Here is a 16,211-nt window from a genome sequence, read left to right as displayed (position 1 = left end):
ATCCCTGGGTGGCTCAGTGGTTTAGCACCTGCCTTCAGGCCAAAGTGTGATTCTGGAGTCCCGGGATCAAGTCCCACATTGGGCTCCCTGCATGAAGCCGCTTCTCCCTCTGCTTGTGTCTCTGCCCCACCCCCCCCACCGTGTGTGTGTCTTTCATGAATAAATAAATATTTTAAAAAAATAATAAAGTTCCATACCACCTGCCCATATTCTTTTGGCACTTTCTACCATATATGATGATTATTTCTTTACATCTTATCTCACTCCATAGACTCTAAGGAAAAGCACTAATAGAGAGCAGGGAATTAAGAGCACTCCTGGTTCCCTGGATCAGCTGTGTCATTTCTTAGTGAATTTGGATGAGTTATTTACCTCTTTGAGCTATAGTTTCTTCATCTGTAAAATGGAGATAAGAGTCAGGTATTTAGAACAGTGCTTGGTACATTAAATGCCAAAAAAAAAAAAAAAAAAAAAAGCTAAACAAATGAACAATTTGTCTTTGTATCTTCCACAGAGATTAGTATAATGTTATGTACAAAGTATTGCTAAATGTTTGGCTGAACGAATAAATAAGGCAGACCAGATACTACATAAGTGACAATTAAAGTCAGGAATTCAGCTGGATTTTTCTGGTACCTTTTCCTTTGTTTTGTCTTTCTCTGTTTCTGTCTAGGCTTCAGGGGTAAGGAGCCAGAATTGGTAAGACAGTGGGTAAGCAAGTTTTTGTTTCAAGTCATCAAATGCTTTTCAAGTAATCCAGCTTGGACACTAAAATGGGAATGAGTGAAAATCATACCCCCAATGCTCTCAGAATAGGCTAATTCTTTTATATTGCTATGCTTCCCAATCTATATTATAATTATTATTTATATGATTGTATCCCCTGCTAGATTACAAATTGAAGGGAAGACACTATCTTATTCCTTCATTTAGCAAACATTTATGTGGCACTTACTATATGTTAGGCACTATTCTAATAGTTGGGAATACAACAATAAGCATAATAGAAAAACAAATTCTGGTTCTAGGCACATAGTTGATGCTTAAGTTTACAGAATAAATGAAGAGGAAATTCTAACAATAAGGGAATCCTCAAAGGTCCTAGGATGTAGATTTCTGGTCCTTACTGGTACTGTCTGATTGGGAGTAAGAGTGCACTTACATATATATATACATATTTCATTTGGTTTGTTCTTTGCAATTCACAGACTCCTAGAAAATTCCCTGAGGGTTATAGAGCTATTTCATAGCACCAGGGTATCATGTATTGTGTATTCTTTAAATTACAAAATGTTTCTATAAAATACAGTATACAAATACTATCAGTTAAAATTAAATGACTACATCTGAGGAACCCCAAACTACATTACTGCTCACCAAGGATGCTAACTGGTCAAAATAGGCATGGAGGTTCCCCTACTGCCTTTTTGACAAGAGATTCCCCATTTAACAATGCCTACAAAGGCCAAACCTATTATCTGAATAAGGACACTTCTGAAAGTAAAAGGAGGAACTTATTAATTATACAGGACCATCAGGTAAAATCCAGGGGCCCTGACAAACCAGACACATGGTCGCCCATTAGACTTCTCATTTCAACTGGGTTTTAGGCTGTAATTGCTTCTAGCACAGAAAACTTGTACTATCCATATTCTTCTCCATAAAACTCTAAGATTATGTTTCAAGTCAAAAGTAAACTTTTCCCAAGGCAAGTCAAATTTTTATTTCCAATCCATCAGGTATCCTGTACTTTCTGGGAAAAGGCATGTTTATGTGCAGAATTCAGAATCCTGACTAAAGCATGATAAATGATTTCCAATCATATAATTACAACTGGTTTCTCTTGGGTCAAATTTCAGTAGGCTCAAAGTAACTAAGTGCCAAAGTGTTTTCATACAGTTTTCCAAACAGAAACTCAAAGTGCAAAACGGATAATGTGATCCTCTAACAGCTAAAAGTTCAGTTAAAAACATACATAATTTGGGGGGATGCCTGGGTGGCTCATCGGTTGAGTGCCTGCCTTTGGCCCAGGGTGTGATCCTGGAGTCCTGGGATCGAGTCCCACATTAGGCTCCCTGCATGGACTCTGCTTCTCCCTCTGCTTGTGTCTCTGCCTCTCTTTCTCTCTCTCTGTGTCTCTCATGAATAAATAAAGTCTTAAAAAAAATACCTTGATGGGTTAAGAAAAAAAAAATACATAATTTTTCCTACAGAATATATTTTCCAGGTTGATACATCAGATTTTAAAAATATGAAAATAGAAAAGTTACAAGATACAGAGATCATGGTAGATTATTGCTCCTTCCATATTGGACTCCTGCTAAATCTGTTGTACCCTATAGGTAGATTTATAAACAGTCATAATCTAGATAGTTTTTTTAAAAGCTGCTTAAGGAGCTATCTAAACATGCATGGTCTGAAAACTCAAGCCAAACTTTTGGTGGGCACTGATGCAATCATTTTATTACAGCTTCAGGGAAAAATGTATGATTAACTGTATGATACTATATGCTTATACTCCAATTGTATATATGATTACATCAAAAATTCAAAGACTTCAGGTTTTCTAAAATGATATTAACTGTTAAGTCCATGTAGAGAGATCTTAAAATGTTTCTGTACTAACAGTTATATATAGAATATAACAGCACAAATTTTTAATCTTAGAAAAAAGTGCAGTGATATGGTACTGTATGTATAATGGAAGGTTACTTAAAATTATTTCTTTCCTTTAACAAATAATAAGATAAATATATATTCTTGACTCTAAAAACTGATTCTTTTATCAGCTAAGTAAATATTAGAACATCCATTAGATGCATAGCAACATACTTAGAACTTACCTAAAATGACAGCCTCAGACCTCGAAGTTTCTTCAAAGTATAATTCCATGATTAAACATTTAAAACTCAAAATATTATCCGTTCTAAAATCTGCAAAGACGCAACAGTCTTCCAATTAAAAAAAAAAAAGCCACAGTCTAAAACCATGAGTAATGTGTATATGCCATGTTTTTGAGATACTACAGATGGAGCTGCTGACACAGATGAATAATACATTAAGTTGAAAATCAAATACTAACTTGAGGTATTATTAATCTTCAATATTTTTATATTTTGATAGTAAGTTTTCTTATTTCTCAGAGGGAAACTGAGGGAAAAATTTTTTTTGCATTGGCTACAACAAATTTATCTGTATTAAAAAGTACAGGACATAGAAAACTTTCTATTTAGGATATTAAAAGAATCACCAAAGGCAGAGCTTGTATGTAATTAAGGCATTTCTTACATTTCCATTTAATAGCTATTCTAAAACACAAATTTTTTGTATCCTATACTCCAAGCTAAACCATGCCTCCCAACAAAGTCTTTATAATCCTGGGGCAGCTATAGGAATAATTCCTTTTTATGTTAAAAGGATTCAATGTTTTCCAAGTAGCCCCACCCCTGGAAAACACCCTTTTTCTGTGCATGATTTTATATATAGCTAAAAATTATACAACAGAAAACAAGAATAGTTGAGGTTTAGGTTTGAAAGACTCTTCTGTAGCTAATTACTATGAAAGCAACAGGTGTCAATTTTTTAACTGGAAGGTAAAAAAACTAAATAAGAGAGTAAAACATTTATGTAAATGATATATCAGATGGTTCCACAAATATTTTATGGCAAAGACTTTTAATTAAACATTCACAAACAATCCTGGGGAGTGGAATTGCATAGAAACATTATGCTAACTAACAAAATGGGCTGAAATCAGCCACCAACAGGTACTATACCACTTATGTCATTCGTGGTTTTATTTATTTATTTATTTAGTTTTTTTCATTCGTGGTTTTAAACCATAACTATGCTAACTTTCTCTTTGCAAATATTTGAAATAATAATCAATCAAGGATCTCTCAGACTCCAATTATGGTAAATACTAAGTGATTGAGAACTCCTAGCTTTTAGAAGCACAGTTTTTAAAGGAATGACAAACCCAAGTATACAAAATTAATGCCTGATATAAACAATTCATGCTTGAACTCTAAGACAGAAAATGAATATTATGAATTAGCTAAGTACCCAGTGAAGAGAATCTAAATATATCTGGCAGTTATTTAAATATATCCATATTCACCAATTAATTATTTGAAAACTTTCTTTCCTCATAGATGGCCTACATGCAGGGGTCAACTCAGTAGCTCTAGGCTGCCCAAACCCCACATATTCCAAGAGTCTTTAGGACTGGCTTAGGACCAACTCCTGGGAAATAATCTTTGAGCCCTTGCAATGTTCTGCCTCATAAGAGTATCATAGTATACCTGGGGCTTTGGTCACATCAGACAGTTTATGCTAACAATATGATTTATGGTGACACCAGTGTTTGTATGCTTGGGGCAGTGGGCCAGCTGTATTAGTTTAACCTCTGGGTGGGGAAAGAGGAGGGCTGCTTACTGAGTAGCTAAGGTCAGTCATGTAAGTGCTCTAGGCCTACCTGATTAACCTCCAATAAAAACCCTGGACACTAAGGCTCAGGTGAGCTTCCCTGGTTGACAACATTTGTCTGTGTTATCATACACTGTTGCTGGGAGAATTAAGCAAGATCTGTGCAATTCTACCAGGAAGCCAAGTGGAACTTTGCACCTGGTTTCTCCTGGACTTTGCCTTATGTACCTTTTTCCTTTGCTGATTCAATCTGTATCATTTTGTTGTAATAAACTAAAGCCATGATAGAACACCTTTCCTGGATCTTGTGAGTTCTTTCAGCAATTTACCTGAGGGTGATCTTGGGGACTCCAACACAACCTATAATACAATAAAATTCTTATTTAATAAAGAAGATTTCTTCTAATTTCAAGGTTTGTTGTCAGCAACCTCATTTCCAAACACGTAGAAATAGCATTACACATCCATAGGAATACCTTCTAATATGTAGGTTCTTTTTTGGCCAACTAAAAGGATAAAGGTGACTTGGCCAGGTGTAGGAAGCAACTTCTGATAAATGATGTAAGTATGGCCCCACTACCACTATTTCCCTTCTTCAACGAGGCCCTGAGGAATCTTTAGGGAGTCTTTGGAATGGAATCATCAATGCTTTCTCCTCAGTTGTTACTTCTGATCTGGGAGAAAAGAACTTTCTCAATTCTTCTATCCTCAGGGTAATTCTGTGCTTTTAAAAAACAAAGCATATGTCAAGAACCACCTGACTAGGCCCAAGATCTCAGGTATACAAAGATACTCTTATCAGCCAAAATCTGGTCAAGACACATCCTTTCTCTGGAAAGTGCAGGGTTGGAGAACCCCAAGTACACTGAGATAAGACTTTATTAATTCCATAAAAGATGCATGGGTTAAAATAGCACCAAGGATTACAGCATTCAAGAGCTTTAGGCTTATCAGATCACAACATCCCAGCAGTGTTGATCAGTGACAGTTCTATTACCTTATAACATTTCCCAATTCCCCAGTCAGCTTCGCCATTCTCTTTCCCTTAGGGAAAGAGAATTATCAAAGATAATTGTGTAGTATAGAATTACCTACCACCTGTGTAAGAATGAGATTTTTATCTCACTGCTAAGTCAGAAAAAGTATCTTGCTTTTATACAGGTTTCCATTCTAAGTCATAGTCCTAGTGTTAATTAAAAGCCTAGAGTAAATAAACTATACTGTCATGAGCTCACCAAATTCAATGATTTAGGACTCCCTGTCTTTCATTTAAAGTTTTACCTAGTTAAATGCAGAATGGTAAATGGTAATGCTTTGCCTAGGGCTAACCTATGTCCCAATTTTTATTTTCATGCACAGTCCCAGGAACAAATACCAGGCATTATTTTACAGTTCATTATTATCCATGATAGCTACCATACTATGCTTACACATTAACAGTAGTAATATAATGTTAAAGCCTCTATCCTGAAAGAATCACATAGATAGGAGTTGAAATAAAGACCATAGCATCAAACCGTCTGGAATTGAATCTCAATCTCAATACTTACTAGCTCTGTGATCTTGGTCAAGTTTTTTTTTTTTTTTTTTTTTTAATCTTTTGTGCCTCAATTTCCTCTTCTGTAAAACGGGAATAATCATAGTGTCTTTCCCAGATGACTGCTATAGGGATTAAATAAACTCCTATGTGTAAATAACTTAGAATTGTGCCTGGTAGCTGATAAAAACTTACATAAGTAATGACTCTTACCAGCACCATCACCACCACCATTATTCCAAAGAACTCGGGATTCGACTTACATTATCTCTTTAATTTTCACCTTACTCAAGTGGTAGAAAAAAGGGGCAGTATTAGACCTCTTAACTGATAGGCAGCTGGTATATAGCAACAAGAGTACTTTCTTGAGTTTCATACAACATAGCTGCCTCACTGTGTTCATCTGTAAAATGGGGATGGAAATAACCTATCTCATAAGGCTGTGTGGAGATTAAGTAAAATATGACCTCCAAAGTTCTGTTTTATGGTATCACAATTCAGGATATATTGATAACACTGCTGTCAGATACTTGGGATTTCAAAATTACCTGGTTCCAGGTACTCAACCACTTCTGCAAGGATGAGATTTTATACACCTTAAAGCATAAAACCCAAAAGGTGCTAGAAGAATAAATTAACAAAAAATTGTCCCCTTCTTTCACATTCCCTGGTTAGGATACATTTCTTCAAAATAGTCAATGTGTGGAGGTTGGAGTATGTCAAGGGCAGAGAGTACCTAAGAAAAGGAAAAAAAAAAAAGTCAAATTCAGAGAACTAAAAAGGAAGCAAAATAAGACATAAATGCAAGTAAATACTATAAATTCTTTAATGAGCTAATAAGGCTTAGTTACAATTGCCCACTGAGGTCAACTAAATTTATCAGTCAGGAAACAGTCCTAAGCATTCAGATGGATTTGTAAACTTACTATGTAAAAGACCATTCTATCTAAACTAAAATGAGAGGGGCAATTGGGTTCTACTACATGCTACCAGACACCTGCACGGAAAGTGTGTTGAAAAGAATTGCCCTATTTTTAACAATCAGTGTTGCTCTAAGAGCATGAGGAGACACACCTACCATTCATTCCTTTACTCCTTCCTCTATGTACTTAGAATGTTTACTAAGTACATTCTACCTGGCAGGCAATGTGGTAGGCTCTCTGGTTATACTGATAAACAAAAGTGATACCATCCTGCTTTCATAATTAGTAGAGAGGAAGGTATTAAACAAACAAGCCAACAGTCACACAATAATATAATTATGACACATATTATCTGAAGGGTAAAAGTCAAGAGGAATGGGGACAAAAAGTTTCCCTGAAGTAACACTAGGAGGTGAAGGCTGAATAGGAGTTGGTCAGGATATGAGTAGGTCATGTAAAGGCACAGAAGCAAGAAGAAACCAGGCAAATTCTAGAAACATAAATGCCAGTGCTTATGGAACATAGAGGGTGGGAGGAAAACAGACTGGGATAAAATAGAAGAGGAAGGCAGGAGATATATCACATAAAAATCTCTTCAAATTTTGTTAAGCATTTTGGATTTTATTCCAAGTACAAAAAAAGAAGTCAGTCACCAGGGTAGAAAGACTTTAAGGCATCTGAAATTCAAGTCCTTTATAAAAGTAGCATACTAACAAAGTCACTTCTGCCTTTGAAACATAATAAATAGGCCTACTTCCCCTACCAGCTGTCCAGCTATTCTTTTAAGTTCCATCTATGATGTCACACTTAAAAATTTGAATATAATCTAACTAATGAGAAATCTGAGGCTCAAAGAATATGGAAGAAGTTATTTAATAGGAAATAAATAAACTGTGTGGTACATGTTCAAATTTTCTATCTTTAGCCAAGTTTTCAAGAAAAAAAATTTTATTATGGAAAATTTCAAACATGTAAAAGTAGACAGAATAGTATCAGGAATGTTCATGTAATCAATACCCAGTCTTAGTAACCTACATATGGCCATGTTATGGCATCTATACCTCCACTCTATCTATATAATTCTGAAGCAAATACCAGACTTATTTCAGCCATACATCAGTAAGTATTGCTAAAAGATGAAAACATGGGGCTTGAACTCATAACCCTGAGATCAAGACCTTAGCTGAGATCAAGGGTCAGACACTTAACCAACTGAGCCACTCAGGCACCCCAAAGATTAAAAACTTTTAAAAAATATAAATAGTGGAAGGGATTATAAGGCAAAGGAGAGGAACTAAGTGGGAAAAATTAGAGAGGGAGACAAACCATGAGAGACTCCTAATTCTGGGAAACAAAGAGGTTGTGGAAAGGGAAGTGGGTGGGGGGGATGGGGTAACTTGGGTGATGGGCACTGAGGAGGGCACTTGATGGGATGAGCACTGGGTGTTATGCTATATGTTGGCAAATTAAATTTAAAAATGTAAAAAAAAGTTGAAAAGAGATTTTAAAAAGCTCACCTCAAATGCAAAAAAACCTTAAAAAATATAGCTATCAAATTAAAAATTTTATGTTTTTTAATACTATCAAATATCTAGGTCTCAAACTTCCAATTTTCTTTCCTTTTTATAAGTTTTTTAGTTTACATCAGGAGCTAAATAAGATTTACATATTATGGTTGATCTGTGTTTTAAGTTATAACCTATCGATTTCTCTTTTTTTTCCCCTTGCAATTTACATGTGGAAGAAACCCTGCTCATTTTTTTAGCCAAGCATTTGTCACTTTAAAGTTCTAAATTAAGCTAAAATCTGTAATGAAAAAGCCTTTACTCACTTTAAAGCCAGTTACACATAAAAGTTTGAAAATAGTTTAGATGTTTTATAAAGAATCTTGATCTTTTCTTTCTGAATTAAAATGTTCATATGTAGAATCTTGGTATAAAGGAAAGGTAACATATCTTTCAGTTTCTTCAAAAAATAATTTTTATCATACAAAAGTTAAATTATTTCATTCCTACAAATTAAAAACCCTATAATTATCTAGTGTCACAAATTCACGCAAGTTCATTTCTCATTATGCGATAGAACAATTTTTAACATGAATATTTGATGTTTGAGGGAGGCAGAAATTAGTGTTTTACTTGACATCTTTCGGACTCTCAACTCTGTATCTGAACAACATACATCCTGTCTTGGGGGAAACCAGAATGCAATGAGTGACAGCGTCCATTAGACAAAGCTATTTTACACTTCAAATCTATCTGCTATAATTAGAGGTTATCTAGAGAAAGTGACAACCATACATTTTAAACCTTGATGGAGAAGAATGAGGCTTTCTTATTCCAGATTTGATGAGGCTTTTTGTGGAAAAGGCATATAAAACAGGGTCAGACATTTGCACTAAAGCATTTAGCTGTGATTGTTAGCTTTAAAGGTACAATATTTTAAACTCTGCTTCAAAAAAATTTTTTTTTTGCTTAGAATTTTTAAAATGCCTGTTATTTTATATTACTGTTATTTTATCTCAAAATGTTTATCAGAGGATGGCATTCCACAGTGTTTCTAGGGGGGCAAAAACAGTGCTTTTAGATCAGTAGAAATGATCCAGGAATCTCAGAAGTAATGTAAATAAGTGAGAAGGAATAGTACCAGTTTCAAACTCTAGACTTCATGCCTGAATCCCCATTTAAATAGCCTGAGTCCTTCTATAACCCCACTATTATTTGTGGGAATAAAGTGTGTGAGATTAGCCTTATGATGTAAATAGGAGACTCTTGTAAAGACTTTGACTTGTAAGGAGTCAGAGTAACCTAAAATATCACCAACTCTTCTTTTTTTTTTTTTTAAGATTTATTTATTTTGTTCAGAGAGAGAGAGAAGAGAGAGAAGAGAAAGAAGAGAGAGAAGAGAGAGAGAGAGAGAGAGAGACTGAGAGGCAGAGACACAGGCAGAGGGAGAAGCAGGCTCCATGCAGGGAGCCCGACATGGGACTCGATCCCAGGTCCCCAGGATCACACCCCAGGCTGCAGGCGGCGCCAAACCGCTGCGACACCGGGGCTGCCCAACCACCAACTCTTCAAAGGATCTCAAAAAAAAAAAAAAAAAAAAAAAAAAAAAAGCAAGCAGACTTGTCTAATTAAAAAAATGAAGTAAAACACTTCTGTAAATAATGGTCATAACCAAACAGTGTCTCAGCACATTTCTCTAATCTTTTAAGAACTGGACAAAAGCCGATTATGCGCTTTTTTTTTTAGAATTTTAACTTCTGTTAAAGTTAACAGAAAAACTTCTGTGATGTTAAGATTCACTATAAATTGGTTATACAATGCATAGTGGCTTTTTTTCTTAGCCCTTTACCAATAAAACTACTGTAAATAATCTTAATCCTAAATATAAATACTAGAAATTTAACTGTTCATAAAGGCAAGTTAAATCCCATGTTTAGCAAAGGAGCTACCCCTTCCCCATTCTTAATCCCCAATAGATTTTAAGTTCTTTAAAGTAGAGACTATGTAATTACAATCATTTTCAATAGAGTTATAAAATAAAGTATGCCAATCCTAAGTGTATATTTTGATTAATTTTACACAAAGTAGATAGTATGATGGATTTTTACTCCGTGGTTAGAATCTGCATCAAGAAGTTAAATATTTCAACATCCTAGAAGGCCCCCTCATCCCTTTCTGGTCAAAACCCATCCCTGCTCAGAGGTCACCACTATTTTTATTTCCAACAGATTCGTTTTGCCTGTCCTTGAAATTTTTATTGAATTGAATCACAAAGAATTATGTCTTTTGTGTATATCGTTTTTCCTTTACTGTTATGCCTATGAGATTCAACCTTGTTGACGTGTGGATCAGTGGTTCATCCTTTTTATTGGTGTAGTATGTGAACGGAATGTAACACAATGTACTTATGCAGAGTACTACTGGCCGACATTTGGGTTGTTTCCAATTTCTAGGTATTATGAAAAAGCAGATATGAACACTCTTGTACATGTCTTTTGATGGATATATGATTTGTCTTGAGTATACTGAGGAACAGAACTGCTGGACTGATGGGTAGGTATGTATTTACCTTTAGTAAAAACTGCCAGTTTTCTTAAGTAGTTTTACAAATTTACACTCTTACCAGCAATGTGAAGAACTTCAGTTGATTTGCATTCTTGTCAACAGCAGGTATTGTCAATCTTTTTGATTTTAGCCATTCTGGTGGGTATATTAGTATCTCATTATGCTTTTAGTTTACTTTTCTCTGACAACTAATGACTTCGAGCACTTTGTCATATGCTTATTAGCTCTTTGGTTATCCTCTTTTGTCAAATTCCTAAGTCTTTTACTAATGGGCAAAAGTTCTTAATTTGTAGAAGGTATTTGTAAGATATATGATGTTTAGATACAGAATTTATAATTAGAAAAATGTCAAGTAAAATACTTCTAATGGTCTTCCTCAGATGCTAAATATTTATAATTGTCTATCACATAATATGTTCTGGAAACAAGTTTTTTGTTGAATATATGTCTGAGGTCTGTCCTTCCATTCTCTTAACTTGATGAGCATTAGCTCTTAATGTTAATGCTGTCCAGTTTCAAATTTTTTTTTTTTAAATGGTTAATGCTTGGGGTACCAGGGTGGCTCAGTCAGGTAAACTTGATTTTGGCTCAGGTCATGATCTCAGGGTCCTGAGTTTGAGCCCTGCATCAGGCTTCATACTGAATGTGTAGCCTGCTTAAGATTCCCTCTCCCTCTGGCTGTGTTCCCTGCCTCAATCAATCAATCAATTTTAAAAAATGGCTAATGCTCTTAATGAATTCTTTGCTTATCTCAAAGTCTTAAAGATATTTTCCTATGTTTTATTACAGAAGCTTTATCATTTTACCTTTTACATTTAAGTCTACAATCTATTTTTGAGTTAATTTATATATCTGTTGTGAAAGAGACTTTGTTTCTTCAAGACTGTCTCGGGTATTTTACGTCTCTTCCGTGTCCATAAACTTTAGAATGTTTGCCAATTTCCTCACACACATACATACAAACACTGCTGGGTTTTTGACTGGGATTACACTGAATATAGAGCTCAACTTGGAGAGAACATACATATTAACCAAATAGAGTTTTCCAAGTCATGAACACAAGAATGTGTTATTTTAAATACACCAAGAATCTGCCCAGTATCACAAATTTTAGGCAGAGAGTCAGCAAAACCAAATTTATTGAAAAGCAATCTAGTCTACAGCATCCTTTGCCTTTTCACACTCCTTAGCAGCAGAAACATTAGCATTAATAATGTCTGCAGCTAAACAGTATGTCTGCATTCAGGGAAGGGTCCTATTGGCACCAAATCGGTAGGATTCTTTATCCTACTTATGAACTCAAGGCCCTGAGTTATGTCAGACTCTACAAAGGAAAGTGAATCATTTTTCTTTGCCTCTCCTACCTCCTCTTTGTCTTCTCTATTCTCCTAGAGTATATTTCAGAATTAAAAGATTGGAAAAAGTAACTCCAAGAGAGAGATCATTGAGGTTATCATTCCAGACTCAGAGATTTCCTTTTTCTCTCACTTTCATTTACTTACTCATTCTTCAAATAGACTGACTGCTTACTGCACACTTAGTGCTATTGCCTAAGAGCAAGAAAAAGCCCCAGATTTGTATTGCAGGGGATCTTTGTATGAATTAGTGGACCCTAAGGGGGTTCGGTTCCAAGTGGGTTTTAGAGGACTAGTAAAAGTCTAACATGACATGAATATTGTGTGTATGTGCATCCTTCCAAAAGAGCTTAGCTTTTATCAGAGCTTTTATCAGAGATTCAAAAGAGTACAAAACTGAAAAAAAATCATGCCTTTTCCATGATGATAATATGACAGATAATATGACTGTTACATGTGTGTATAAATGCATGCACAAGTGCACAGGTGGGTGAAGTAGAGAATATTTTTGCCAGATTTTAAAATAGCTCAGATTTTGACTAGACTCTAGTGATAAGCCTAGCCAACAACAACCTATAGAAGGTTAAAACCATTACTGTTTTCCTAAGTTACTACATCAAGGTGAATCTATCCTTAAGATGATGAACCAAACGTCCTTTAAAGAAAAAAAAAGTGTGTGTGTATATTTCAATCAGTCAGATCAACTAAAATCAATGAATTTGATACAGTGACTTTTTTGAAAACGCAAGCTGTATATACTCAATGTGGGGCTTGAACTCACCATCCTGGGATCAAGAGTCACATGCTCTGCCGACTAAGCCAGCCACACACAGCCCTTATGCTGTGACTTTGAAAGTTCCATTCAAAAGAAAATCCAAAGCCTCCCAGGGCTTTGTAGATATTCTCTGACACATTAAAAGCATCCAAATTAAAATTCAACCTTCCTACAATGACCAGGTTAATCTTTCTAAATGCCATTTTCATCATGACATTCTTTTCTTCTCCTTCTTTCAATCAAATCTTAATCTCAAAAGGCTCATCTTAAAGTTTACCTCCTCCATGTTTAAAAGCATCTTTGGGCTTCTAAAGTCCACAACAATTTATCTTTTCCGTCATATTACGGCACTTGTGTGGCAGTATTCATCTGAGCTTTAGAAATTAGAGATCCTTGGGCCTCAACCCCAGAGATTCCAATTTAGTGGGTCTGGGATGAGACCTATGAATCTGGCCTTTTAAGGATCACCTTGGGTGATTATAATATACTTCTAGGTTTGGTTCCCCAGCTTTTTCCATGTACAGAACACAGACTATCTTGCATTAATGCTTAACCATGCAGGCAGTCCTCCCAGAGCACTGTAATCATAGTATTCATTACATTACTAAACTCTTTAAGGATACAAAGCCCTAGAAGCTAATGTAGTTTAGGAATATAGGATGTGTAGAATAAGTGTTTATTGAATTAACGAACATGGTCTCTGAAGCAAGACAGACTCCAGTCTTGTGCCACCCTGACTTTAGGCAAGTTACTTAACTCAAAGCTTTGGTTTCCTCCTCTGCAAAGTAAGGATAATAAGCCCTATCTGACAAGATTTTTAAGGATTATATGAATTAATGTATGGAAAGCACCTAGCATACATTCTGACATAGAGTAACAAGTGTTAAATACATGATCCCTCAAGGACATTTTAAACCTTTTTTGTAACCTCCACATGACCTAGCACTGCCTCTATACAGGACACAATGAATAGACATTTGTTGCCTTAATTACATCAAATACCAGTTGCTACTTAAGAATGGTATTCCATACATACCAGGTTTGTGGTCCTGAGATGCATCTGTAGATCTCAGAGTATAGCTAAATTCATGATATATAAAATAGTGGCACCATATTATCTTCATCTCTAACGTCTCACTTTTGAATATTCCCACAGAAGTCACAAGCGCTCACTTATGACAGAGCTCAGGAGCTCTAATTCATTGCTGTGTTTTGATAGGTATGATTTTCAAGAATTTAGTTTGTTTCTTTTTTACACTACTCACTGACACTATCTTTGTAACTACCTATACCTATAGTTACTCCATAGAAACAAGTCACGAGCAATGATACCAATATATATAGATAGCAGCCTATTACACCATCCCTCCTTTATAAAAGAAGCCAAGATAGGTCTGAATATAATAAACCATTGAAATCTTTAGTAAGCAAATTTCTAATGCCTCTTTCAAAAAATTTCTTCACCATAGATCCCTTTACTTGAGTCTCTAACAATGTAAATAACGTTTGTCCTCTTTAATGTTGGGGTGGTACGCACATCTAAGAAATAAATAACTAAGCAAGCACTAGACATCATCCTAAATCACTTACAAAATTGAGCGACTAGTCATAAAATAGCAACTCGAGTGGTCTTTTCAAAGTCACTGAAACAAACACATTTTTAGCCAGTTCCAATGGACTGAAAGACCGTAATAACTTTTTTAAAAAGTTAAGGAAAATGGATGTCAAGAGGAGTTATCAATAAAATGAAATATGTCAAAGCAAGGAGTTTCAAGTAAACATTATCTGTTTGATATTCCTAGTTTTATCAAATACCTCAAACTTCTACAAATTTCTTCTTAAAGTGAGACCTACACTTTGGCCAAAGTTCTAAAGGTTCCTGTGCAAAGGAAGCAGATTCATGAGGAATCATTACATTTCTGAAAAGTTTTTATTTTAACAATTAAAATAACATAGGTTGAGTATCAAATGCAGAACGTGGGCAGGTTTTCTTTTCACATGAAATCGAAAACGCAAGAGTCCAATGCTAACATTCCTAGGCAAATTTTACATGTATCAAACATTTAATTAAGGATTGAAGAGAAGCTATATCTCAAATCACTATGATTCTATTTACCCATGAGTCTTGACATCTCTAAACATAGTCATTAATAAGCTAACCTATGTTACTTTAACAGCTATACTGTTTCTTAAGAGAAGAAACGGTTTTCCTACATCTTTAAAGTAATCTCTGATTAAAAATATTAAAGGTTAAGAATAAAGCATTTAAAATCAGGGACCAATTATTTCCACTTAAGTCATTCATTCTACATATTATACTCTTTTTATGTTAAATAGTAGTATTGTTCCTCAGCTAAGTATTAACATTTGCTTTACATCAATTAATATTATTTATCTGTTGATCAACACATCTTAGAATTCACTTAAACTTGCTCGTTGTTCACAAAAAAGTTTAATTTGTCTCAGGTTCCCAAACTTAATAATTTGCACATTTCCTTTTTAACTCTTTTGCTCTCTACTAACACAATTAAGCATGCGTAAGAAATAGCCTATCCCAAATACCCAATTAGACTTACATTATCATGTTTAAAAAAACACAACATCTTCAATTCCCGGAAGACCCTTTTGCAAGAGACCAGATTCTGGAAGACGTTGGGCATCTTTTTGAGTGCTACTCTCTTTCCATCTCTTGGATCTGTTACTGACCTAAAGAAGCAATATTTGGGGGAGAAGGAAAAAAAAACAAGAGAGAGAGAAATCAATTCTAAACTTTGTTCTTCAATGTTTCAGAGCAGGACAATTATCTTTATCTTAGACTACTCAATCTACTTAACAATGCTTAAGGTATCAGTGAGAAAGAATATTTAAAACAATTATACACTTAAAATCAAAGAGAACGTTTAGCCCATTCCACTTAATTGCCATCCTATTTTTTTTAATCCTCCTCTAAATTTCTATAAATACTTTCTGAGAGGTCACTTAGCAAAACATCTCAGGTAGGAGGGTTCTTAATGATAAAGCCATTTTAAAGATGAGTGGGGAAGTATAGATTAATACAGCTAAAGTCAAATTAGTTTCATGCTTCATGTTCAGAACCACATTCAAGATGGAAAAGATGTTCAT

The 16,211-nt window shown here is 35.0% G+C and overlaps 1 protein-coding gene across 1 annotated transcript in view; it reads right to left on the bottom strand.

Moving 5' to 3' along the window:
• The window catches only part of NLK (nemo like kinase), a 158,383-nt gene that overhangs the window by 52,459 nt on the left and 89,713 nt on the right, over nucleotides 1-16,211 (bottom strand). Inside the window, exons 2-3 of the mRNA XM_038548220.1 lie at nucleotides 15,665-15,794; nucleotides 6,646-6,701 (exon numbers count right to left, since the gene is read on the bottom strand). Of these exons, the coding sequence (XP_038404148.1) occupies nucleotides 6,646-6,701; nucleotides 15,665-15,794 (186 nt within the window). The remainder of the gene's footprint in view (nucleotides 1-6,645; nucleotides 6,702-15,664; nucleotides 15,795-16,211) is intronic.

This window comes from Canis lupus, chromosome 9 (genome assembly GCF_011100685.1).
Source record: "Canis lupus familiaris isolate Mischka breed German Shepherd chromosome 9, alternate assembly UU_Cfam_GSD_1.0, whole genome shotgun sequence".
In the NCBI taxonomy this organism is placed as follows: domain Eukaryota; kingdom Metazoa; phylum Chordata; class Mammalia; order Carnivora; family Canidae; genus Canis; species Canis lupus.
Note: the sequence above shows the minus strand (reverse complement) of the source record. Positions and strands in the feature narration are given on the sequence as shown.